Here is a 24,049-nt window from a genome sequence, read left to right as displayed (position 1 = left end):
CTTGAAGCAAGAAGATTTTGCCTTTTTGTTTCACATTGATGTACATACAGTAATTCAATAACAGTTGTAAATAAGGTTTATTTTTTAATATTTTACAGTTCAAAAGTAAGCTCACTACTGTCTGTCCCATAGAAGAACATGCCAGCAGCAGCCTGTCAGTCAGCAACAGCAGGACTCTCCTTTGTATTAGAATTTGAAAAATATAAATAATCGTTTTTTTTCCACCACCCCTAATATCGGATCAATATCGGTATCGGGCCGATATTGAAGGATTGAAAACAGAATTTGGCATTGTAATAAACGTTATTTTAAGTTGTATTGACACTAAAACAAGTATTGGCATTGAAAAATGTTGGAACACAGGTGTAAAAAAAATACAATATTTTATTTGGATTTTAAATCCCAACGCCCAACGACTCTCTAAACAGATAGAGCGCTGTGATTGGTGAACACAAACGGTGTTCGAGACTCAAAAAGTTCCTATGGCTCGTTTCTAGACCGACCTACGGAGCAAATATATTTGCTGCTGCTAGGGTGCGTCTAGATTTCTAGGTTAGTAAGATTTCTAAAAAATAAAATAAAAATTCAAAGATTTTCTAGAAAAAAGTGGTAAAATTTCTCAAAAAAAAGTTAAATTCTTTTTTAGAAAAAGTGGTACAATTTAGAAAAATAATAATAATAATTTCTCAGAAAAAGTTTTAAAATTCTAGAATAAAGTGGTTAACTTTCACAAAAACAATAAAAAAAAAAAAAGTGGTAACATTTCTCAAAAAAGTTAAAAAAAATGTTTTTTTTGAAAAAGTGTTAAAATTTAGAAAAATAACAATAATTTCTCAAAAAAGATTAAAAAATTCTAGAATAAAGTGTTAAAATTTCATAAAAACAATTCTAAAAAAAAAGTGTTAAAATTTCACAAAAACTATATAAAAAAAAAAAGTGTTAAAATTTCACAAAAACAATTCAAAAAAAATGTAATTAAAATTTCGCTAAAAAGTTAAGAAAATGTTGTGTGTGTGTGTGTGTGTGTGTGTGTGTGTGTGTGTGTGTGTGTGTGCGTGTGCGTGTGTGTGTGTGTGTGTGTACTCACAGGGCGACCTGGGACAGCTGCTCCTTGGTGAGGTTGAGCGGGTGGTTGGAGGCGCTGATGCCGTAGCTGTGGGGGTCGAGGTGGGGGGGCAGCTGGGCCCTCAGGATGCCGTTGTTCATCACGTTGATGAACGCGCCGATGCTGTGCCAGCCTTTGTTGTTGAACCAGATCTGATGACATCATCATCATCATCATCATCATCATCATCATCACTGCTCAGGTGGAGTTCTTTATGTTGTTAGTTAAACCCTCATTAACCTTCATTGTTTAAAGGGATAGTTCAACATTTAGTCAGACCCTCCTCTCACCATGAGGAAATAATCATGTAACATTATGTAACGTTACGACACATGAAGCAAATATTCTGAACTACTTTCTCTTCTGAAATCCCTCCGCCCAGCAGCAGCAGCCGTGTCTGGAATGTAGTTCCGGCTGAATTTCCCTCTAAAACAACTCTGTGTGGTAACGTTGTGTTATTATCTCATAGCGTGGTGAATGTGCAGGTCACAACTTGTCCACCAGAGCGTTGTGTTGTGGAGTTGTTGGATTGTGTATTTGATGAGTTTGATGAGGGAAACCAAGAAATCCCATAATGAGCCTCCGTAGCGTAGCTCTGAGCAGCTCACGGCTCTGCTCCGCCGTTCTAAAAATAGCTTGCACCGACAATTAAAGGTAACGAACCTACTGCTAAGACTATAGGGATTATGGTGAGAGGAGGATCTGACTAAATGTTGAACTGTCCCTTTAATGACTATGGGGGTAATTCACAACATTGAATTACACAGGCTTTTGCGTCACCGTATGCACGTGGATTTCCACCCCAAAAACGCTAAACGTCTAAACGTGGAATAAAAAGTGAAGACGCAACGACGCCACTTTTGCGTTTTCTGTTCGGATCGTTTCCGTATAAACGTAGCCTTAAGCCTAAATGTTGAACTGTCCCTTTAACTGCTCTGATCAAAGCTAGCTGCTGTGGCATCTGCCCGTTTCTCACCTTGACGTTGTTCTTGGTGTCCAGGCCGTTGATGAAACCAGACAAACTGTCGAGGAACCGATCCGCCGCTGCGCCCTGCACACAAACACATTTTATGAGAAAAGGTTGAACAAATTGCAACAGAATCAAACTCAACTGGTTTTGTATCCTCAACATGTCCTGAATGAGGGGAAAAAAGCCCAGAAGAATCCCATTAGTGGAAAGTTTAGAAAAAGACCCAAATATATCCCATTCATACACCTATTCATTATTTTTCTCACGTGAATAGGGTAAAATTTGTAACCTTTAGATATCTCCATGAAAATTACTGAGTTGATTACTTACATTAAGACAAACAAAAAATGTATTACAAGTTTTTTGAAATTCTTCGTTAACATGAGCAGATTTGCATAAATCTGCATAAATTCCACCGTTTTGTCGGCACATGTATATATGAAGTTGCTGTGGTGGTACCAGCATGAAAACTGGAATGAGTTGACTCCATCGGTCAACCGACAAGAAATCACTTTAAATTTCAAGATGACTGCAATTTTTCAAGAATCCGTCGCTGCGGGAAGCACTCGTTTTACATGGTAGCCTAAGCGCCCTCGCTCATTAAAGGTACAGTTGGTAAGTTGACGAAAGTGAAAGTAAACTCCGTGACTTGGTCCGAAATTTCAAGACAATACACAGGTCCCTTCATGAACCTCTGGAGTCAACTCATTCCAGTTTTCATGCTGGTCCCACCACAGCACCTTTATATACTGTATACATGTGCCGTCAAAACAGTGGAATCTATGCAAATTTATGCAAATGTTCTCATGTTAACAAAGAATTTAAAAAAACTTGTAATACATTTTTTGTTTGTCTTAATGTAAGTAATCAACTCAGTCATTTTCATGGAGATATCTAAAGGTTAAAAATTTTACCCTATTCACGTGAGAAAAATAATTAATAGGTGTATGAATGGGATATATTTGGGTCTTTTTCTAAACTTTCCCCTAATGGGATTCTTCTGGGCTTTTTTCCCCTCTCACTCAGGACATGTTGAGGATACAAAACCAGTTGAGTTTGCTTCTATGATGGGCTGTTCACATCTTCTCAAACCGACCTTCTGAAGCTCGAAGATCTTCCTGACTCGTTCGATGGCGTCGTCCACCTCGTTGGCCGGGGGAAGCACCTGAGTGCTCCGGGCGCCCAATGAGAAGCCGCCGTACCGGAACTCGTTCACCCAGACTTTGTTCTTCAGACTCTTGCCGATGATCTGAGCGTAGGTCTTCACCAGGTAGTCGGAGATGTTTCTGCCCGTCAGGTTCTGCAGCGAGTCGCTGGCGCTCAGCTTCATCTGCAGAGTCACAGGTCAGAGGTCAGAGGTCAGAGGTCACAGGTGGTGATTGGCTTCTTCAGCACAGAGACACAAACAGTCTGAAGACACACAACTAACTAACACACTAAAACATCAAGGACCCTAAACTGACACAAATGGACAACATTTTGAAGCAAACACCAGAAATACACAAATATTTGTTCTGAGACTGAAGAACGTTACTTTTTTTTTTGTCAATTTACGTTCAAATTAGGGCCAATGGCGTGAAATTTCTGGAAAAAAGTGGTAAGATTTCTAAAAAAAAAATAAAAAAAAAAAAGTTCAAAGATTTTCTAGAAAAAAGTGGTAAAATGTTAGCCTGGAAATCTAGCTGCACCCTAGCGGCAGCAAATCTCTTTGCTCCGTAGGTGGGTCTATAAACGAGCCATAGGAACTTTTTGAGTCTCGAACACCGTTTGTGTTGACCAATCACAGCGCTCTATCTGTTTAGAGAGTCGTTGGGCGGCTTAACGCCATGACGACATACATTTTAATTGGCTTGTCAGGCTAACGTCATCCTGCTCTTTGCTCTGATTGGTCGTAGCGCTACCCTATTGGTGCAGAGGCAGTTTGAAAGACAGCCTTCATCCCGCCCCCTGGATTGAGCCGAGGTCTACCGCTCGTTGCCAGACTAGACATGTTAATGATATAGTCTGGCTTGGCAGGCTAGTAAAATGTCTCAAAAAAGTTTTTTTTTAGAAAAAGTGGTAAAATTTAGAAAAATAATAATAATTTCTCAAAAAAAGTTTAAAAATTCTAGAATAAAGTGGTAAAATTTCACAAAAACAATTCTAAAAAAAAAAAAGTGGTAATATTTCAAAAATAAATAAATAAATAATAATAACAATTTCTCAAAAAAACTTTAAAAATTCTAGAAAAAAGTGGTAAAATTTCAAGAAAAAGTTGGGGACCCCCTTGAACCCTCTCAGGCACCCCTGGGGGTCCGCAGACCCCACTTTGAGAACCATTGGACTAACTAACACACCAACACAACTAATTAGCTTGACACAGCATGTCCTCTGTCTCAGTCTGTCTGTCACATCTCTAAAACCCAGAGCAAGGTCAGTTTCAAAAAACAGGTGAAGAAACACCTAATGACAGCTCACAAAAGGTTGTAATGTACCCATAAATGATCTATTTCCTGTGTGTCGCTGTATCTGAGTGTGTGTTTTGACACTGTGTGATGATTCCTCACAAAATCACATGTGTCCCTATATCTTATATCTGATACCTGATTAGATGTTTAGATTATTGGCTATATGCTGTTGATTTTATATACCGTATCTGCCGGACTATAAGCCGCTACTTTTTTCCCTGCCCCGGTGTCCCAGCTCTCGTCTCTGCAAACCGCACACAAACGCGCTCCGTAACCCGTAATCTTTTGTTTATGACGGTTAAGACTACACAAACATACCCGCGGACTTGCACAGTTCCCTACTGTCTTTATGTGTAAATATCTCTTGTTGAAACATGAAAACCTGCAGCTTATATTCAAGTGCGGCCTATATACGTATGTATTTTCTTTTAAGATTTAGCTGGTGCGTCTTATACTCAGGTGCGCTCTATAGTCCAGAAAGTACGGTACTGTATGTTGTCTATGTAAATCTTTTGTTATGTTTGGATTGTGTATTTCTGAATTGTATTTTTATTATTTTTATCTTATTATTTTTATTGTTACACTGATCGGACCCCAGGAAGAATAGTTGATGTAAACTACATCTGCTAATGGGGATCCAAATCAAATCAAATCAAATCTCTGTGTGTCTCATCAGTCTGTCTCTTTGTGTCTCTATCTCAGTCTGTCTCTTTGTCTCTGTCTCAGTCTCGGTCCCTCTCTGACCTCTGGGGGGGGCAGTCCTCCTGCCCCGGCGGGACACTCCGGCAGCATCCTCTTCTTGCCGTCACAGCTGCAGTAGCAGGCCGGGGACGGCTCCTCCATGGTCCAGTTCCCGGAGCTGAACAACTCGTGGACGCTGTCGGGGACATCAGGGACGTGCCAGTCCTCGTCGCCCATGGTGCACGGTGCCTCTCTGAGGGGGGGGGGGAGAGACAGTGTCAGGACATGGAGCTGTAATAGGACGAATCTCCTTGTTGTTTGCAACTACTTCCTGGTAGAAAACCAGCATGAGAACAATAGTGACAGACGAGAGTTTCTCTATACTGTATCTAATTTTTCATGTCACTATATCACTGTTTAGACTAATCTGATGTTTGTAAAGTCTATAAAACCAATGATTGGACAAACATTACTATTTACGTGTGCACATTTTTGTAATTAGTCATGGTTATCATAGATTAGCCAGGCTAACGGTTAGCTACCTGTTTAACTTTAATAACTCAGTGACTCAATAAACGGTCCATGAAAAAATATTTTCTCCAGCGGACATCTGAGTTCCAACATGACTGAGCTAACTGGAGTAGTTTCATGTCGTGTCCCACAACGGGAGGGTTTTAACAGCTGACGTCCTGCTGTTAGCTTAGCTGCTACTATTAGCTTAGCTACTACCGTTAGCTTAGCTACGACTGTTAGCTTAGCTACTGCTGTTAGCTTAGCTACCGCCGTTAGCTGTCCCCGTCAGCTGAGCCACTGATGCTTTCTAGACACTGTGATTCCCCCAAACTGAATAAATACAACACATAGCAACACAAAACACACACACAGAAATAGTAATGTGTCTTCAATCATTTCAGATTTGTCTAAACGGTGATAGGGCGTGAAAAATATGATATATAGCTAAACTCTCGTTTGTTACTATTGATCTCATTCAAACTACGTGCTGGTTTTCTACCCGGAAGTAGAATGTAAACAACAAGGAGATTTGGTCTATATCATCTGTCCCAGCGTCGGACCAATCACACGTGTCTTACGGGATGGGGTGTCCGTCCATGCAGCGAGTTCCCAAACCCGGAGGATCCATCAGAGAATTCAGTAACCTCTGCATGTTGGCGTCTCCAGGGGCGTCGTTGCTATGGGAGACAGAAAGAGGAGACAGTTGGACCACCACCATTATACTTGGAAGAAAAAAATCCTTGGTTGTGTCCGAAATCCCTCCCTCATTCCCTCCTCCCTACTCACTATATAGTGAATTCAATATAGTGACTATATAGTGACTCACTGGTCAAATAAAAAAACTCTTTCAGACACTACTCTGCCGCACAGTTAATTACGTATTACGTCGCGTAATTAAAACGTTCCGACTGCGATCGTAACGGCCGGCGTAGGTACCATGGATACAACCATGGTAACGGCCGGTGTAGCATAGACCTACAGGTGTGTAGGTACCAACATAAAAAGAGAAGTAAAGCAATATATTAAGCGGTAATATATATAGTATTTAAGCATCAAAGATGTTCAATCAAACTCACATAGTTTGAAACAACATTCAAAACACACACAGCCAGTGTCACAACTAAGCATAAAGTCCGCTAGCTTAATGCTAACGTATAATGTAAAACACCATAGACGGGCTAACATAAATTAGCATCGCTATCCAGAGTCTGTGGTCAGTTTATAACGCTTGTTAGGAAATTTACTCCGATATTTGTTGTGGAGTCTGTGGAAGCCGCGACCGGACAACTCTGGCAGCTGGACACATTTATTGAGGCAGCTGCACTACTGCATTTATTTGGTTGCTACACCGGTCACTACTGCATTTATTTGGTTGCTACACCGGTCACTACTTGCATTTATTTGGTAGCTACACCGGTCACTACTGCATTTATTTGGTAGCTACACCGGTCACTACTTGCATTTATTTGGTAGCTACACCGGTCGCTACTGCATTTATTTGGTAGCTACACCGGTCACTACTTGCATTTATTTGGTAGCTACACCGGTCACTACTGCATTTATTTGGTAGCTACACCGGTCACTACTTGCATTTATTTGGTAGCTACACCGGTCACTACTTCATTTATTTGGTAGCTACATCGGATGTTCACTACATTTCGCGGTGACTTGTGGGATAGATTCAGTCATTATACAGTGAACATTAATAATCACTAAACATTCGGACACCACTACAACAACTGGTCACTGGATAGAGAGGAGGGGGGATTTCGGACACAGCCCTTTTGTTTATCAGTGGAATCTTGTTTGGACACTAATGTCATCGCACACACGCAGGCGTCAGTTCATGTAGATCAGCAACAGAGACTTCCTCTTTGTTTGTGTTTGGGAAGAGGAAGGTTCGTAACACACTGACAGCACCGATGCAGTCGCTCCTTTACCTGATGAAGGTCACCTGGTCCTCGTACATCCAGGGCTGCAGCTCCAGGCTGGGGTACTTTCCAAACGGGGGGACGATGAGACTGAAGACGAGAGCGATGCAGACGAAGACGGCGGGAAGGACGATCTGAGGACGGAGCAGAACCAGATTTATCAATCAATCAATATCCTTTATTTAACCAGGCAAAAAACTAATTGAGATTTAAAACCTCTTTTCCAAGAGTGACCTGGCCAAGACGGCAGCACACAAACAGCTTAGTTGCACATCACACAAGACTCAAATAAAATACACTGCAAAAACTCAAAATCTTACCAAGAATATTTGTCTTATTTCTAGTCAAAATGTCATTTCTAGTCAAAACAAATCTCATTATACCTAAAATAAGACTCATCACATTAAAAAGCAGCTTGTTTTTAAGACACTTTTTACTTCTTTCAAGCAGATTTTCACTTGAAATAAGTAGAAAAATCTGATAGTGGAGCAAGTTTTTCTTTCTTATTACAAGCACAAAAACTTGCTTTCACTGGCAGATTTTTCTACTTATTTCAAGTGAAAATTAGTTTGAAACAAATGAAAATTATCTCAAAACAAGTTCATTTTTATGTGATGAGTCTTATTTTAAGAGAAAAGAGATTAGTTTTGACTAGAAATTAGACATTTTGACAAGAAACACGACAAATATTCTTGGAAAGATTTTGAGTTTTTGCAGTGTAGCTAATGTCCTGAGAACGCTGAGGCCATATCGGCTGTGGTTTCTACACATGTGTTAACACAAATATGTAGGCAAAAATCCAAGAATAGATTTATAAATAAAAGTCAGCCAGTGAGAGAGTCTACGGACATACAAAGATGGACAATGTGCGACGGCATATAAGGAACAGTGATGTACACGATAGCTGCAACCAGTAATAAAACGCAAAGCGGCGTCTCACCTGAGCGAAGAAGCCTTTCCTGGAGCGCCGGGCGTAAAGAAACCGTTTCCACAGCAACGCCACAAACTGCTGCCTCCTCATGCTCCACCCGTCCACCTTGTACGAGCCGCTGCCGTCGGCGCAATTCAGCCAGTCGGTCTCACGGCACTCTGATAGGACACCACAGGTCACATGGTCAATCACATGACGCCTCACAGTGAAACCCTGAAGCTTTTAAACTGGACCAAGGCTCTGAGTGTGTGTGTGTGTGTGTGTGTGTGTGTGTGTGTGTGTGTGTGTGTGTGTGTGTGTGTGTGTGTGTGTGTGTGTGTGTGTGTGTCAGTGGTGTAGTCTATGATATACTCAGGTTTACTCAGTATAAACACTGAAAATGCATAAATATTTCACTATACCCAGTACAACAAAACTATCTAACTAAAGTAAATGTCAATGGTTCTCAAAGTGGGAGGGTTGAACTTTTTCTGGAAATGTTACCACTTTTTCCTAAAATTTTTTCACTTTTTTTTTAAATTTTCACCACTTTTTCCTAGAATTTTTTAAAAAGACATTTGACCAGTTTCTTCTCAATTTTTCTTTTTTACTTTTCATTATATTTTCAAGAAATTTCACCCCTTTTTGTCTTATTGTTTGCCCCTTTTTTTTTGAGAGAGAGAAATTCTTACAATTTTTTCTAGAATTCTTTCAAGAAATGTTACTATTTTTTTCTCAATTAAAAAAAACAATGTTTTATTTTTATTTTTATTTTTTTTTTTTTAGAAATTTTACCACTTTTTTCTAAAAAAAATCTGAAACTTTTTTTTTGTTTATTTTCTTTTAAATCTTACCACTTTTTTCTAGAAATGTTTCAACTTTTTTGGAGAAATTGTACCACTTTTTTCTCTATAATCTTTCAAAAATGTAACCACGTAATTTCTCGTTTTTCGTTCCCATGCGTTGAGTGCCGAAAACGTAATTTTACGTTTTTTGCTTTTTTTTTAAATTATGAAAATAGACACTTTAATACACATTATATGTAAATTTGGGGACTCTACGACGAGGAGAACTGAAATAGATGACGATCAAAGTCACATGACAGCTCATGATCTGGAAGTTTTTATCATAACTCGGCTTCTGCAAACGAGTTCTGCATGCAGATGCAGCAGCTGCTGCAGCGCAGCTGCTCTGCTCTCACCCGCGCTGCTGCTCCAGCTGCTCGAGCTGCTCGGAGCTGAACCAGGAAGCTCTCAGCCGACAGTCCGCCCGGTCTTCATCTGGAGCAACACCGTGTCCTCCCCAAAGTCCTCCCGCGGTAAAATCTGATGGTCTCTGGGCCAAAGCAGACCGGCATCACCGACCCGTACCACAGCAGGACCGCGACCACCGGCGGGACCGGTCTTCCCGAGCCGCTGTGGCCGACTGACCCTCACGCTCCGCGGGGAGAAGCTGTGACACGGCACGGTGCGTCTGTGTTATTGTTGTTTAGTGGCGCCCCCCCCGCCCCCGATGGTGGTTTTGTGAATAGAACAACAACTGTTGTATATATTTATCTTATACGAGCCCTTTGATCCAGAAATGCGAGTGTCAGAAGAGCGACAGACACAAACAGCGCACCTTTCATAAAAGACGCTCTATCTCCTTTTCTAGAAAAAAAGGAGGGATTTTGGTGAAACCCAGCCATGTTTAGCTTGACTTTTCTCAGGAACAGAGGCACGTAGAAACAAACGGTTTGTGGCCACTTGAAGCATTAAGGTAAACCTTTCAATTGAGCCACAGTATGTGTTGGTGGCAATAATATAGAATACACTGTGGCTCTACATAAAAAGTCAAAAATGGTCTAAATTGCCGGTACACTTGACTAAAACTTTGGAAAGGAGCGCGGCACTCAATGAGTTAACGTACATTGATAGTTTGTGTATTTCTGGTGTTTGCTTCAAAACTTTGTCCAATGGGGGTCCGTGGTCTAATTTGTGTCAATTCTGGGTCCTTGATATAAAAAAGTTAGAGAACCAGCGTCTATGTGATACAAGTATGAACAGTTTACCACCTAAAAAGCAGTTTACCCACTACAACACATTAGACTACACCACTGATGTGTGTGTGTGTGTGTGTGTGTGTGTGTGTGTGTGTGTGTGTGTGTGTGTGTGTGTGTGTGTACCTGGGTCTCCTTCGGACTCGTTGCAGTCGTTGCTGTCGTCCTCGGTCAGCGGTCTCAGGCAGCTCTGGTGGTCTCCTCCTCCGAAGGCGTGAGTCCTCCTGCGCCTCCGGACAGGAAGCGTTCCGTCTGAACACACGTCGGAAAACAAAACAAAACGTGACCCGACCAAACTGACAGAAACTCTTATTTTGAAACGACAGACAGATGAGGTCAGAGGTCAAGTCCTCACCTGAGGGCACTTCAGTGTCGACGCCGTTATCTTCTGCCACTTTCAGGAAAATCTACGAGAAGAGCAGAGTTTGGATTTATTTTTTGTTGTTGTGACATCACCTTCACATCTCCAAGGTATAAAAACTAGGGCTGGGAATCTTTTACTGTCTCATGATTAGATTTGATTCTGATTTTTGGGGTTATACGATTCGATTCAAAATCGATTTTCGATTCAATACGATTTGATTCCTAATGATTTCTGCTTCAGTCTGTCGGTGTGAAAGGATCCTCATGATATTTACAAGACAGAATGACTAAAGTGTCTTTTTCACATTTATTGAGTTTTTTTAAACATTTATCCATGCATAGATGGAATTGTTGAAATTGTTGCATAAAAGCAATATCACATACTGCTAAAGTAACAAAATTAAAAGTGCCTCTTTATTTAAAAAAAAATAGTGCCGTTAAACATGCTGCCTTTTAAATTCGAAGGAAATGGAGGCCGACAGCCGGCAGATTTGTTTCATTTTATTATTTTTTAAAATCGATTTTGGGACATTTTATATTGATTCTGAGTATAGAATAGAATATAGATATAGATTTAAAACCTCTTTTCCAAGAGTGACCTGGCCAAGACGGCAGCACACAAACAGCTCAGTTGCACATCACACAAGACTCAAATAAAATACACTGCAAAAACTCAAAATCTTACCAAGAATATTTGTCTCATTTCTAGTCAAAACAAATCTAATTCTACTTAAAATAAGACTCATCACATTAAAAAGTAGCTTGTCTTTAGACACTTTTTACTTCTTTCAAGCAGATTTTCACTTGAAATAAGTAGAAAAATTCCGATAGTGGAGCAAGTTTTTCTTTCTTATTACAAACACAACAAACTTGCTTTCACTGGCAGATTTTTCTACTTATTTCAAGTGAAAATTAGTTTGAAACAAATGAAAATGATCTAAAAACAAGTTCATTTTTAGGTGAAGAGTCTTATTTTAAGTGGAAAGAGTTTAGTTTTGACTAGAAATGAGACATTTTGACAAGAAATAAGACAAATATTCTTGGAAAGATTTTGAGTTTTTGCAGTGTTTAAATGAGAATTTGCGATTCTTATGTGGAACCGATTTTTGTTTGGCAGCACAGTGACACCCCTAATAATAATAATAATAAAAAGCGTGTCCCACCTCCTCCAGCGTGGTGTCAGAGACTCCGTAGCTGGAGATGCCGAGCTCGGACAGCTTCACGTCCAGGTCCTTGAAGAGCTCCACGAAGCCCCCGTCCTTGGCGGCGCTGTAGGGGAGGACGTAGGTCAGCTCGTGTCCCAGGTCCTCCACCAGCCGGGCGGCCGGGACGTGGCGAAGGATCACACTGGTCACCAGGGGGACGTCCGCTGCTGCCGAGGCCGAGGAGGAGGGGACGAAGGGGATGTCTGAGACGGACGCTGCCGCCGCCACAGGGCCGTTCTCTAATAAAGAGACAAAGACAGACGACACACACACACACACACACACACACACACAGATCATTAGATCCACCCGAAGGTGAACGTGTGAAACCCTGATGAGGAACTAAGAGCTCACCGATGGTCGCGGCCTCACTTTCATGTTCGCTGCCGAGTCCGGCGTCGCTGCTGCTGACCGAGGCGCACTCCTCCTCCTGAAACACACAGACCACAGCATCAAGGACTGAAGGACTGAAGGACTGAAAGACTGAAAGACCGGTACTACACCGGATACACACTGCAAAAACTCAAAATCTTTCCAAGAATATTTGTCTTATTTCTTGTCAAAATGTCTCATTTCTAGTCAAAACTAAACTTTTTCCACTTAAAATAAGACTCGTCACCTAAAAATCAACTTGTTTTTAGATCATTTTCACTTGTTTCAAACAAATTTTCACTTGAAATAAGTAGAAAAATCTGCCAGTGAAAGCAGCAGTTTTTTGAGCTTGTAATAAGAAAGAAAAACTTGATCCACTGGCAGATTTTTCTACTTATTTCAAGTGAAAATATCCTTGAAAGAAGTAAAAAAGTGTCTAAAAACAAGCTGCTTTTTAATGTGATGAGTCTTATTTTAAGTAGAATGAGATTAGTTTTGACTAAAAATGACATTTTGACTAGAAATAAGACAAATATTCTTGGTAAGATATTTGAGTTTTTGCAGTGCAGGACTACAGGACTGGTACTGATTTGATTTGATTTATTTATTTAGCACAATTTTAAAACAGTGCAAGGAGGGAACGAAGCCTAGGAGGCTTGTACAAAGTTCCACTCCCATCATGGACTGGGTACAGGACTGAATGCAGGGATGCAAACGGGTCAGGACCAGAAAAGAGAGGAATTGTCTGGCGGGGGGGGGGGAAGGGGGGGCAGAAGGCCAACATTTCTATATTAAAAATACTTAAAAAAAATTCCTTTGCAATATTTCAGTTTTGGAGATACTGAATTTTAGGTCTTCACTGAATGTTAGTCATAATTATTACTATTAAAATAAACTGAATAAATAAAGACATGGGATGTTTCATTCCTGTTAGAAAAACATTTTACTGACCCGAGCTGAGAAAAGCGAGTTGCGCTTTAACGCGTGCTGTTTGCATCCCTGTGAATGACTAAAGGACTGAAGGACTGAAGGACTTGTACTACACTGGGTTACTGTTGCTAAGGTCAGAACAGAAATGGAGAAGAAAGCTTTTAGATTCTCTGCTCCGAGTACATGGAGCAGTTTGCAGTCAGAGCTCAAACTCCAAAGTCTGGTTGGTTTCTCTGAATATGTTCAAGTTCATGATAAACTCCATCACATCCAGTGTTAACAAACCACTTTTTGGTTTAATGATTGCTGTTTCACTTTTGTCCACAAGAGGGCAGCCTGGTTCTGCTAAAATGGTTAAATATGTTAAAATCTTAAAAAAAACTACTAAGCTACTTTCAATACATTTTTACATGATTCGAGTGTATGAAAATATAGTTCATGATTTGGGTTTGTCATAGGAAAATGTAATGTATGTGTTTCATAATATGAAACACATACATTACATATTATGTATATTGCTTGTTTTAGGGCTTACGGTTATAATGAGCTTTTATTTTGAAGACCGCTAACTACTTCCTCTTGGATCTTGGATCTCAATGGGACAAACCTGGTTAAATAAAGGTTATAATAATAATAAAGGGAAGTGCTGAGACCTTCTTGGTGAAGGACACGGTGCTGGACGAGTTCCTGCAGGAGCTCAGCGACGGTTCAGGCTCCTTCTTGACCAGCGTCAGGTAGTAGCCGGTGCCCAGCTGGTTCTTCAGGTAGAGCGACGAGCCCACGCAGCACAGCTTCCCGTGGGAGATGATGGCGATCCGGTCGCCCAGGATGTCGGCCTCGTCCATGTGGTGAGTGGACAGGATGATGGTCCGGCCTGACGGGGGACACCAGGTTCAGGTCCAGTTAGAGCACTGCTTCTCAAAGTGAGGTCCGAGGACCCACAGGGGTCCTTGAGAGAGTTCAAGGGGGTCCCCAACTTTTTCTTGAAATTTTACCACTTTTTCTAGAATTTTTTTAAAAACCTTTTTTGAGATATTACCACTTTTTTCTAGAATAGTTTTTATGAAATTTGACCACCTTTTCTAGAATTTTTTTACTTTTTTTGAGGAATTATTATTATTTATTTAAGAAATGTTACCACTTTTTTCTAGAATAGTTTTTTTTTTAAATTTTACCACATTTTTTCTAGAATTTTTTTTTAAAAATTGAGAAATTATTATTATTTATTTATTTTAGAAATATTACCTCTTTCTTCTAGAATTGTTTTTTTTAATGAAATTCTACCACATTTTTCTAGAATTTTTAAAGTTTTTTTGCGAAATTATTATTTATTTATTTTAGAAATTTGACCACTTTTTTCTAGAATTGTTTTTATTTTTTTTTATTATACCACATTTTTTTTCTAGAATTTTTTAAAAACCTTTTTTGAGACATTACCACTTTTTTCTAGAATTTTTAAACTTTTTTGAGAAATTATTATTATTATTTATTTCTTTTAGAAATTTGACCACTTTTTCTAGAATTTTTTAAACTCTTTTGGAGAAATTATTATTATTATTGTTTATTTATTTTAGAAATTGGACCACTTTTTCTACAATTTTTAAACTTTTTTTTGATAAATTATTTATTTTTTGGAATTTTAGGGGTGTTCAATGGGGTCCCCAACTTTTTCTCAAAATGTTATCACTTTTTTCTACATTGTTTTGGGAGAATTTTGACCACTTTTTTTTCCCCTCTCTAGATTTTTTTGAGAAATTTTACCATTTTTGTTTTAAACTTTCTTTTTTTAGAATTTCTCTAAAATTTTTCCAAAAATTCACACCAATTTGAACGTACATTGACTAAGATTAGTAACAATAACAACAATAGTAACAATTTTACCACTTTATTCTAGAATTTTTAAACTTTTTTTGAGAAATTATTATGATCTTTTTAAATTTTACAACTTTTTCTAAAAATTTTTTAACTTATTTGAGAAATTTTACCACTTTTTTCTAGAACATTTTTGAACTTTTTTTTTTTTTTTTTTTAATTTTACCACTTTTTCCAGAAATTTCACACAATTGGCCCTAATTTGAACATAAATTGACTAAAAGCGTAATGTTCTTCAGTCTCAGAACAAATATTTGTGTATTTCTGGTGTTTGTTTCAAAATTTTGTCCAATGGGGGTCCGTGGTCTATTTTTTGTCAATTTAGGGTACTAGATGTGAAAACGTTTCAGAACCACTTAGCTAGAGAATAAACACACTGTAAAAACTCTAAATCTTTCCAAGAATATTTGTCTCATTTCTTGTCAAACTGTCTCAATTTTAGTCAAAACTAAACTCTTTCCACTTAAAATAAGACTCGTCACCTAAAAATCAACTTGTTTTTAGATCATTTTCACTTGTTTCAAATGAATTTTCAATTGAAATAAGTAGAAAAATCTGCCAGTGAAAGCAAGATTTTTGTGTTCGTAATAAGAAAGAAAAACTTGCTCCACTATCCGATTTTTCTACTTATTTCAAGTAAAAATCTGCTTGAAAAAAGTAAAAAGTGTCAAAAAAACAAGCTACTTTTAATATGATGTGTCTTATTTTTAGTATAATTAGATTTGTTTTGACTAGAAATGACATTTTTTGACTAGAAATAAGACAAATATTCTTGGTAAGATTTTGAGTTTTTGCAGTGCAGCTGATGAAAGACGGACCAATCAGAGAGCCTCACCATGTCTGTAGTTCAGCAGCAGGTCCCAGATGCCTCTGCGGGCGTAGGGGTCTACGCCGGCCGTGGGCTCGTCCAGGATCACCACCTTGGACCCCCCGACGAAGGCCAGAGCCACGGACAGCTTCCTCTGCATGCCGCCGGAGAGCGTGCTGGTCCTGGAGCTGCGTTTGTGTGGCAGCCCCGTGTCCTTCAGGATCTGCTCGATCTCGCCCTTCACCTGCTCCTCCGACAGACCTTTGAGCCGCGCGTAGAACCAGATGTGCTCCTCCACCGTCAGCCTGCAGGGGGCAACACAACTTACACTCACTGCACTGCACTGCACTTTATTTTATTTTCTACACACAGTTACATTTTTTACTTTGCACTAAAATCAACAATTTGTTGGATATACTTTTGTACATTACATTTTATTTGCTATTTCTATTTTGCTATTTTATTATGTATAGTTTGTTCTTTATATTCTTATCCTATATGTTGTTATCGTCACTGTGCGTAATGCTTCTGCACTGTAATTTCCCAGTTTGGGATCAATAAAGTTTATCTATCTATCTATCTATCTATCTATCCATCCATCCATCCATCCATCCATCCATCCATCCATCCATCCATCCATCCATCCATCCATCCATCCATCCATCCATCCATCCATCCATCCATCCATCCATCCATCCATCCATCCATCCATCCATCCATCCATCCATCCATCCATCCATCCATCTGAAAATTATCTAAAAACAAGTAAATTTTTAGGTGATGAGTCTTATTTTAAGTGGAAAGAGATTAGTTTTGACCAGAAATGAGACATTTTGACAAGAAATAAGACAAATATTCTTGGAAAGATTTTGAGTTTTTGCAGTCTATCTATCTATCTATCTATCTATCTATCTATCTATCTATCTATCTATCTATCTATCTATCTATCTATCTATCTATCTATCTATCTATCTATCTATCTATTATCACAGAGAAGAAGCTGAGTAAGGAGTGTCATGGCTGCAGGACTCACATGCTGAAGAGGACGTTGTGCTGTGGACAGACGCCCAGACTCTGCCTGATGGCGCTCAGCTCCGTCCGGATGTCTTTGCCCATGATGTAGGCGGTGCCCGAGGTGGGAGGGAACAGGCCGGTCAGGATGGACCTGGAGGAGCCCAACATGAGGAAAAACATTAGATAAGACATCCCACACCTGTACTTAAAGGGATCGTTCATCATTTTGTCAAATAGTCCCATTGCCATAATCCCTATAGTCATAGCAGTAGGTTTGTTACCTTTAATTGTCGGTGCAAGCTGTTTTTAGAACGGCGGAGCAGAGCCGTGAGCTGCTCAGAGCTACGCTACGGAGGCTCATTATGGGATTTCTTGGTTTCCCTCATCAAACTCATCAAATACACAATCCAACAACTCCACAACGCTCTGGTGGACAAGTTGTGAGCTGCACATTCACCACACTATGAGATAATAACACAACGTTACCACACAGAGTTGTTTTAGAGGGAAATTCATGCAAAACCTCTGATGCACGTTGCCTTCAGGGACAGTTTTTCATCAAGCAGTCTCTGTATTTCCCTCTAAAACAACTCTGTGTGGTAACGTTGTGTTATTATCTCATAGTGTGGTGAATGTGCAGCTCACAACTTGTCCACCAGAGCGTTGTGGAGTTGTTGGATTGTGTATTTGATGAGTTTGATGAGGGAAACCAAGAAATCCCATAATGAGCCTCCGTAGCGTAGCTCTGAGCAGCTCACGGCTCTGCTCCGCCGTTCTAAAAACAGCTTGCACCGACAAATAAAGGTAACAAACCTACTGCTATGACTATAGGGATTATGGCAATGGGCCAATTTGCCAAAAATGTCGAACTATCCCTTTAAAACAATTCTGCATCACTACAGGTCGACCTAGACTGGGATGGGTTTGGTTTCTACAGCTCAGTTGTGTCTAAGTGTCTCTAAGTGTTAGACCTGTTTCTACTGGACTCACATGGTGGTGGTTTTCCCGGCCCCGTTGTGTCCCAGGAAGGAGGTGATCTGTCCCTCGTAGAATCCGAGCGTCAGTCCGTCCACGGCCAGCTTCTTCCCGTGGCGGTAGACCTTCACCAGGTTCTCGATGTAGACGCCGGGCTCTATGTGAGCCGGCTCCTCCTCCATACACACAGCTGGAGAAACAAGGTGCACAACACACACACACACACACACACGTTACTGCTCTGATCTTGGACCTGCAGCTCTGTAGCGCCCCCCCCCCCCCCTGTGGTTACTCTGACTGACATTTTTATTTACTCAAATTGTTTTTAGAAGCACTGTGCACAACTACAGCACTAGAGGGTCCAGCAGTGGTCAGCTGGAAGTGCCTCACCCAAGAACTAAGGCCTTAAGGTCACGATCTTTTATCTATAGAGCAATAACTCTGTGGAATAATCTACCTCACACTGCAAAATCTCAAAATCCTTCCAAGAATATTTGTCTTATTTCTTGTCAAAACTAAACTCTTTCCGCTTAAAATAAGACTCATCACCTAAAAATGAATTTGTTTTTAGATCATTTTAATTTGTTTCAAACAAATTTTCACTTGAAATAAGTAGAAAAATCTGCCAGTGAAAGGAAGTTTTTTGTGTTTGTAATAAGAAAGAAAAACTTGCTCCACTATCAGATTTTTCTACTTATTTCAAGTGAAAATCTGCTTGAAAGAAGTAAAAAGTGTCTGAAAACAAGCTGCTTTTAATGTGATGAGTCTTATTTTAATTATTATGAGATTTGTTTTGACTAGAAATAAGACAAATATTCTTGGTAAGATTTTGAGTTTTTGCAGTGCACTACCTCTGTTGTATTGAAAGGAAAACATTTATTTAAAAAGAAATTGAAATTGTATTTCTTATGAGCTGTAGTATACGAGTAAGAGTGGTTCCACTTTGTTATCTAAGAAAAACTCTGTTTAAGATGTGTGGACATTTTTCAAATGTTTGCTTTAACTTTTCAACATTTAGGTTATTGTGATTGACTGTAAATGTAAATGTATGATATGTTGTGTATATGTATATTTTGTGTGGACCCCATGAAGACTAGCTGGCTACTACTCTGTGTTACTGCAGCTCTCACCTCCTGAGTTTCCTCTCCGGTTCAGAGGGACTTTGTTGGACTTTCCATCCTTTTGTCCAAACCAGTACGACTTGGTGAAGGGGAAGTACCAAGGCCGAGGGATCCCGTACTGACCTGAGGAGACACGGCTCGTTCAGTCAGTCATTTAAAAAGGTACATTGTGTAGGAATTCCTCCCATCTAGTGTTGCGGTTTCATGCTGCATTCACGTGAAATTGGGCGGACGGCAGACGGACAACAGTCGCTGCACATAACGGCATAAACAGCTCGTTCATTCAGTCATTTAAAAAGGTACATTGTGTAGGAATTCCTCCCATCTAGCGTTGCGGTTGTATATCACAAGCAACTCAGTCGTATTTTTCATGCTGCATTCACGTGAAATTGGGCAGACGGCAGACGGACGACAGCCGCTGCACGTAACGGCATAAACCCGACTGCAGGTGAATGCAGCATCAGTGTAACGCTCCATTCCTCCTCACTGCGTTACCGCGGCGACTGAGCCGACAGCTCCGGTGTCTCCGCTGAGTTTCCGTGGTTACCTACCGTCACGCTGCCACTGAACGTAAAAACATGACGACACCACATGGCAGCACCGAGCTTACCCGCTCCATGGAGATATGAATCAGTGGTGTAGTCTCATTTTTTGTAGTGGGTAAACTGCTTTTTAGCTAAACTGTTCAGGTTCTCAAACTTTTTTTATATCAAGGACCCAAAATTGATACAAATTAGACCACGGACCCCCATTGGACAACATTTTGAAGCAAACACCAGAAATACACAAACAATTAATGTACGTTTAAATTAGGCGTAGGTACATTTTTGAAAGATTATAGAGAAATTTCTGGGAAAAAAGTGGTACAATTTCTCCCAAAAAGTTGAAACATTTCTAGAAAAAAGTGGTAAGATTAAAAAAATAAAAAAAAAGTTCCATTTTTTTTAGAAAAGAAGTGATAAAAAATTTGCAATTAAAAAAAAAAAAAAAAGTGGTAACATTTCTCCAAAAAAAAAGTGGTAAAAAAAAAAAAAAAAAAATTGAGTCAAACAAAAATAAAAACAAGTGGTAAAAGTAAAAATAGTATATAGTCAATAGTTAAAAAAATTGAGAAGAAACTGGTAAAATTTCAAAAGAATTCTAGAAAAACTTTTTTAATCATTGTTTTAATTATTTTTTTCTTTTTTCTTTTCTTTTAAATTTTACCACTTTTCCTAGAATATTTGAGAAATTTTACCAGTTTCTTCTCAAATGTTCTGTTCTACTTTTTACCCCTTTTGTATTGTTTGCTCCCTCCTTTTTAAGAAATTTTACCACATTTTTCTATAATATTTTCAAATTATTATTATTATTTTATTTTCTAGAATTCTTGAGTAAGTTTACCAGTTTCTTTACTACTAAAAAACTTTACTATTTACTTCATACTATTTTCACTTTTACCATTTAAAAAAAAAAAATTGTTTTGACTTTTTTTTTATTTTACCACTTTTCCTAGAATTTGAGAAATGTTACCAGTCTCTTCTAAAAAAATTTAAACTTTCTTATTTTTTAATTTTAGCAAAATTTTTCAAAAAATAAATAAATAGCACAATTTTACCACTTTTTTCTAAAAGATTTAAAACTTTTTGTTTATTTTTTGTGAGAATTTTGACCACTTTTTTCTAGAAATGTTTCAACTTTTTTTTTGAGAAATTGTACCACTGTTTTTCCAGAAATTTCTTTCTAATCTTTCAAAAATGTACACCTAATTTAAACATACATTTATAATAGTTTGTGTATTTCTGGTGTTTGCTTCAAAGTGTTGTCCAATGGGAGTCCGTGGTCTAATTTGTGTCAATTTTGGGTCCTTGATATAAAAAGTTAGAGAACCAGCGGTCTATGTGATACAAGTATGAACCGTTTACCACCTAAAAAGCAGTTTACCCACTGCACAAACATTAGACTACACCACTGGTTCAGTCATTTAAAACCCAACGATCGGAGAAGACTTCATGGTCTCACCTGGGAACACGGCCTCAATGTACCAGGTGAGGACGCCGTACAGGAAGGAGTCCACATACATCATGATGATGGCGGTGCGCAGGCTGAAGTCGTCCTCCTCCAGAGGACTGGACACCAGGTTCTTCCACTGGATGCCCACTCCCTGCTCCTCGAACAGAGCAAAGTACTCGCAGCCGAAGCCGAAGGCCACCGGAGACAGGAAGCTCTGTAGGGGGGGGCGGGGGGACACACAAGGTCACGTGACTCGCTCTGTCCAACCACACACTGCAAAAACTCAAAATCTTTCTGAGAATATTTGTCTTATTTCTTGTCAAAATGTCTCATTTCTAGTCAAAACTAATCTCTTTCCACTTAAAATAAGAATCATCACCTAAAAATGAACTTGTTTTTAGATCATTTTCACTTAAATTCACAATAAATAGAAAAATCTGCCAGTGAAAGTAAGTTTTTTTGTGTTTGTAATAAGAAAGAAAAACTTGCTCCACTATCAGATTATTTTAAGTGAAAATCTGCTTGAAAGAAGTAAAAAGTGTCTAAAAACAAGCTGCTTTTTAATGTGATGAGTCTTATTTTAAAGCAATACTTACCGATCTGGCATTTCACTCAGCACAGCACAAACATTTGAAAATCAACAGCTCCACCTCCCTCACAAGTCCCACCCACCTCTCACTCCTGCGCCGCTCCACGTGCCCCCTCCCTCCCTGCTGCATGCGTTGGCATGGCAACGGTAAACAGAACAGGAACGCAAGTGAAACGGGAACAACACAAACAAACACAACACCGGAGTTTTAAACCGTATAAACGGACTCAGTGATGATGACTGATGAGTTTTATAATAAACTGTTGTTAGCCTACTGCTACTGGAGACGCAGGGGAAGTGATTGTTACAGATTACAGTTCTCAACGAGCCGGGCTGGCGGCCGGACCAGCGAGACCTGATGCGCTGGTTCAGGCCGAAATTAAATCCAGACCGAGCCGAGTCGAGCCGCGCCGGTCCGGAGTTCAACCGGGTCCGGACCGCTGAGAACTCCCAGAGCTAACAGTAGCCTAGCCGTTAGCACAGAGCTAACAGTAGCCTAGCCGTTAGCACAGAGCTAACAGTAGCCTAGCCCCCTAGCCGTTAGCACATAGCTAACAGTAGCCTAGCAGTTAGCACAGAGCTAACAGTAGCCTAGCCCCCTAGCCGTTAGCACTGGATGCTTTATAGACACATGTGACTTCCTGTGTTTACGTATCACTCAGGGCTGATCACTATTAACGTTACAATATCAGACATGAAACTCCACGACCAGCTGCGGCTGCAGTTATTGGTCTTTTAAAAAACTATTTATTTCCAAAAACCTTCTTTATAGTGTGTTGTGACTCTAGTCTCCTCTGCTCTCTGTGTCCTGCTACTGCTCTGTCAATAAGCGTTCTTCCTGGTCGGGAGGGGGGAGAGGAGGAGAGGGGTGCACAACGTGATTACATATTAAGTAGGTTCGGTCGCTCGTCAAATCTTATTAATCGGACCGAATAATATTATTGGTCAGACTTTTCTCAGAATTATATGAGAATGAAAATATGATGAGTTTTTAACCCTGTTGGGTTTCTCTTACATTTTAATGTATCATCAGATTATTAATAGCATTTTAACTTAGACAAAGAAATGTGCAAAAGTTCCAGAAAGGTAAGTATTGCTTTAAGTAGAACGAGATTTGTTTTGACTAGAAATAAGACAAATATTCTTGGTGAGATATTTGATTTTTTGCAGAGCAACACAGCATCGTGTACAAAGCAAATAATTATTTACTCCCTAACAATATTCTAAACATGTTTCAGGAAAGAGAGCAGAGAGATGAGCTGAGAGGGAAACTTAACCTAAAACAACCCAGTATAATACTACATTAAGAAGCATGTGTATCTCAAACAAAGCAAAGACATAAAACAGTTTAAAAAGAATTAAAACATGGTCCGATAGAAACAGGACTAAACAGGACTAAACAGGACTAAACAGGACGGTTCATTTGGGATTTGACTGCAACTTTAACGCTGTTTATCTATTTTGGTTTCATCTGTTGATTATCAGATTTCTGCTCCTTCCTGTTCCACTGAACCATAAAGAGCTGCAACAGTTTGACTGAAATGAAGAATTAAAGGGTCGACACTTATAAGGAGGACAGCTTCAGCCTGCACCTTTTAGATCGATGTAACATTTATGAGTTAAGTTTGAATTACTGAAGGCATTATTGAATGGTGATTGGTGCCTGACTCTAACAGTTTCTGCACACGATCTAATTAACTACTACTACTACTCAGGGCCGTTACTAGGAATTCTGGGCCCCCTTAAAGAATACTAAAGTGGGCCCCTCCCCCTAACTTTTCCTCTTTTTTTTTTCTTAGACTACGTATGTATTATCGTTTTTTATTTATCCTTCTTTGTTTTGATGCTAATGCAGCATTACACTGCAAAAACTCAGTATCTTAGCAAGAATATTTGTCTTATTTCTAGTCAAAATGTCATTTCTAGTCAAAACAAATCTAATTCTACTTAAAATAAGACACATCATATTAAAAGCAGCTTGTTTTTAGACACTTTTTACTTCTTTCAAGCAGATTTTCACTTGGAATAAGTAGAAAAAATCTGATAGTGGAGCAAGTTTTTCTTCCTTATTACAAGCACAAAAAACTTACTTTCACTGGCAGATTTTTCTATTTATTGTGAATTTAAGTGAAAATTATCTAAAAACAAGTTAATTTTTAGGTTATGAGTCTTATTTTAAGTGGAAAAGAGATTAGTTTTGACTAGAAATGAGA

At 39.2% G+C, this 24,049-nt stretch overlaps 1 protein-coding gene across 1 annotated transcript in view; it reads right to left on the bottom strand.

Moving 5' to 3' along the window:
* The window catches only part of abca1b (ATP-binding cassette, sub-family A (ABC1), member 1B), a gene marked incomplete at its 5' end in the record, with an annotated part of 94,245 nt that overhangs the window by 16,513 nt on the left and 53,683 nt on the right, over positions 1 to 24,049 (bottom strand). Inside the window, 17 exons of the mRNA XM_083980702.1 lie at positions 1,088 to 1,257; positions 2,082 to 2,156; positions 3,172 to 3,405; positions 5,267 to 5,456; positions 6,295 to 6,393; positions 7,657 to 7,781; positions 8,588 to 8,736; positions 10,722 to 10,847; positions 10,951 to 11,002; positions 12,122 to 12,330; positions 12,518 to 12,590; positions 14,119 to 14,339; positions 16,173 to 16,450; positions 17,179 to 17,310; positions 18,150 to 18,324; positions 19,265 to 19,378; positions 21,257 to 21,461. Coding sequence (XP_083836828.1) covers positions 1,088 to 1,257; positions 2,082 to 2,156; positions 3,172 to 3,405; positions 5,267 to 5,456; positions 6,295 to 6,393; positions 7,657 to 7,781; positions 8,588 to 8,736; positions 10,722 to 10,847; positions 10,951 to 11,002; positions 12,122 to 12,330; positions 12,518 to 12,590; positions 14,119 to 14,339; positions 16,173 to 16,450; positions 17,179 to 17,310; positions 18,150 to 18,324; positions 19,265 to 19,378; positions 21,257 to 21,461 — 2,627 coding nt within the window. The remainder of the gene's footprint in view (positions 1 to 1,087; positions 1,258 to 2,081; positions 2,157 to 3,171; positions 3,406 to 5,266; positions 5,457 to 6,294; positions 6,394 to 7,656; positions 7,782 to 8,587; positions 8,737 to 10,721; positions 10,848 to 10,950; positions 11,003 to 12,121; positions 12,331 to 12,517; positions 12,591 to 14,118; positions 14,340 to 16,172; positions 16,451 to 17,178; positions 17,311 to 18,149; positions 18,325 to 19,264; positions 19,379 to 21,256; positions 21,462 to 24,049) is intronic.

This window comes from Trachurus trachurus, assembly GCF_905171665.1.
Source record: "Trachurus trachurus genome assembly, chromosome: 10".
Taxonomy (NCBI): domain Eukaryota; kingdom Metazoa; phylum Chordata; class Actinopteri; order Carangiformes; family Carangidae; genus Trachurus; species Trachurus trachurus.
Note: the sequence above shows the minus strand (reverse complement) of the source record. Positions and strands in the feature narration are given on the sequence as shown.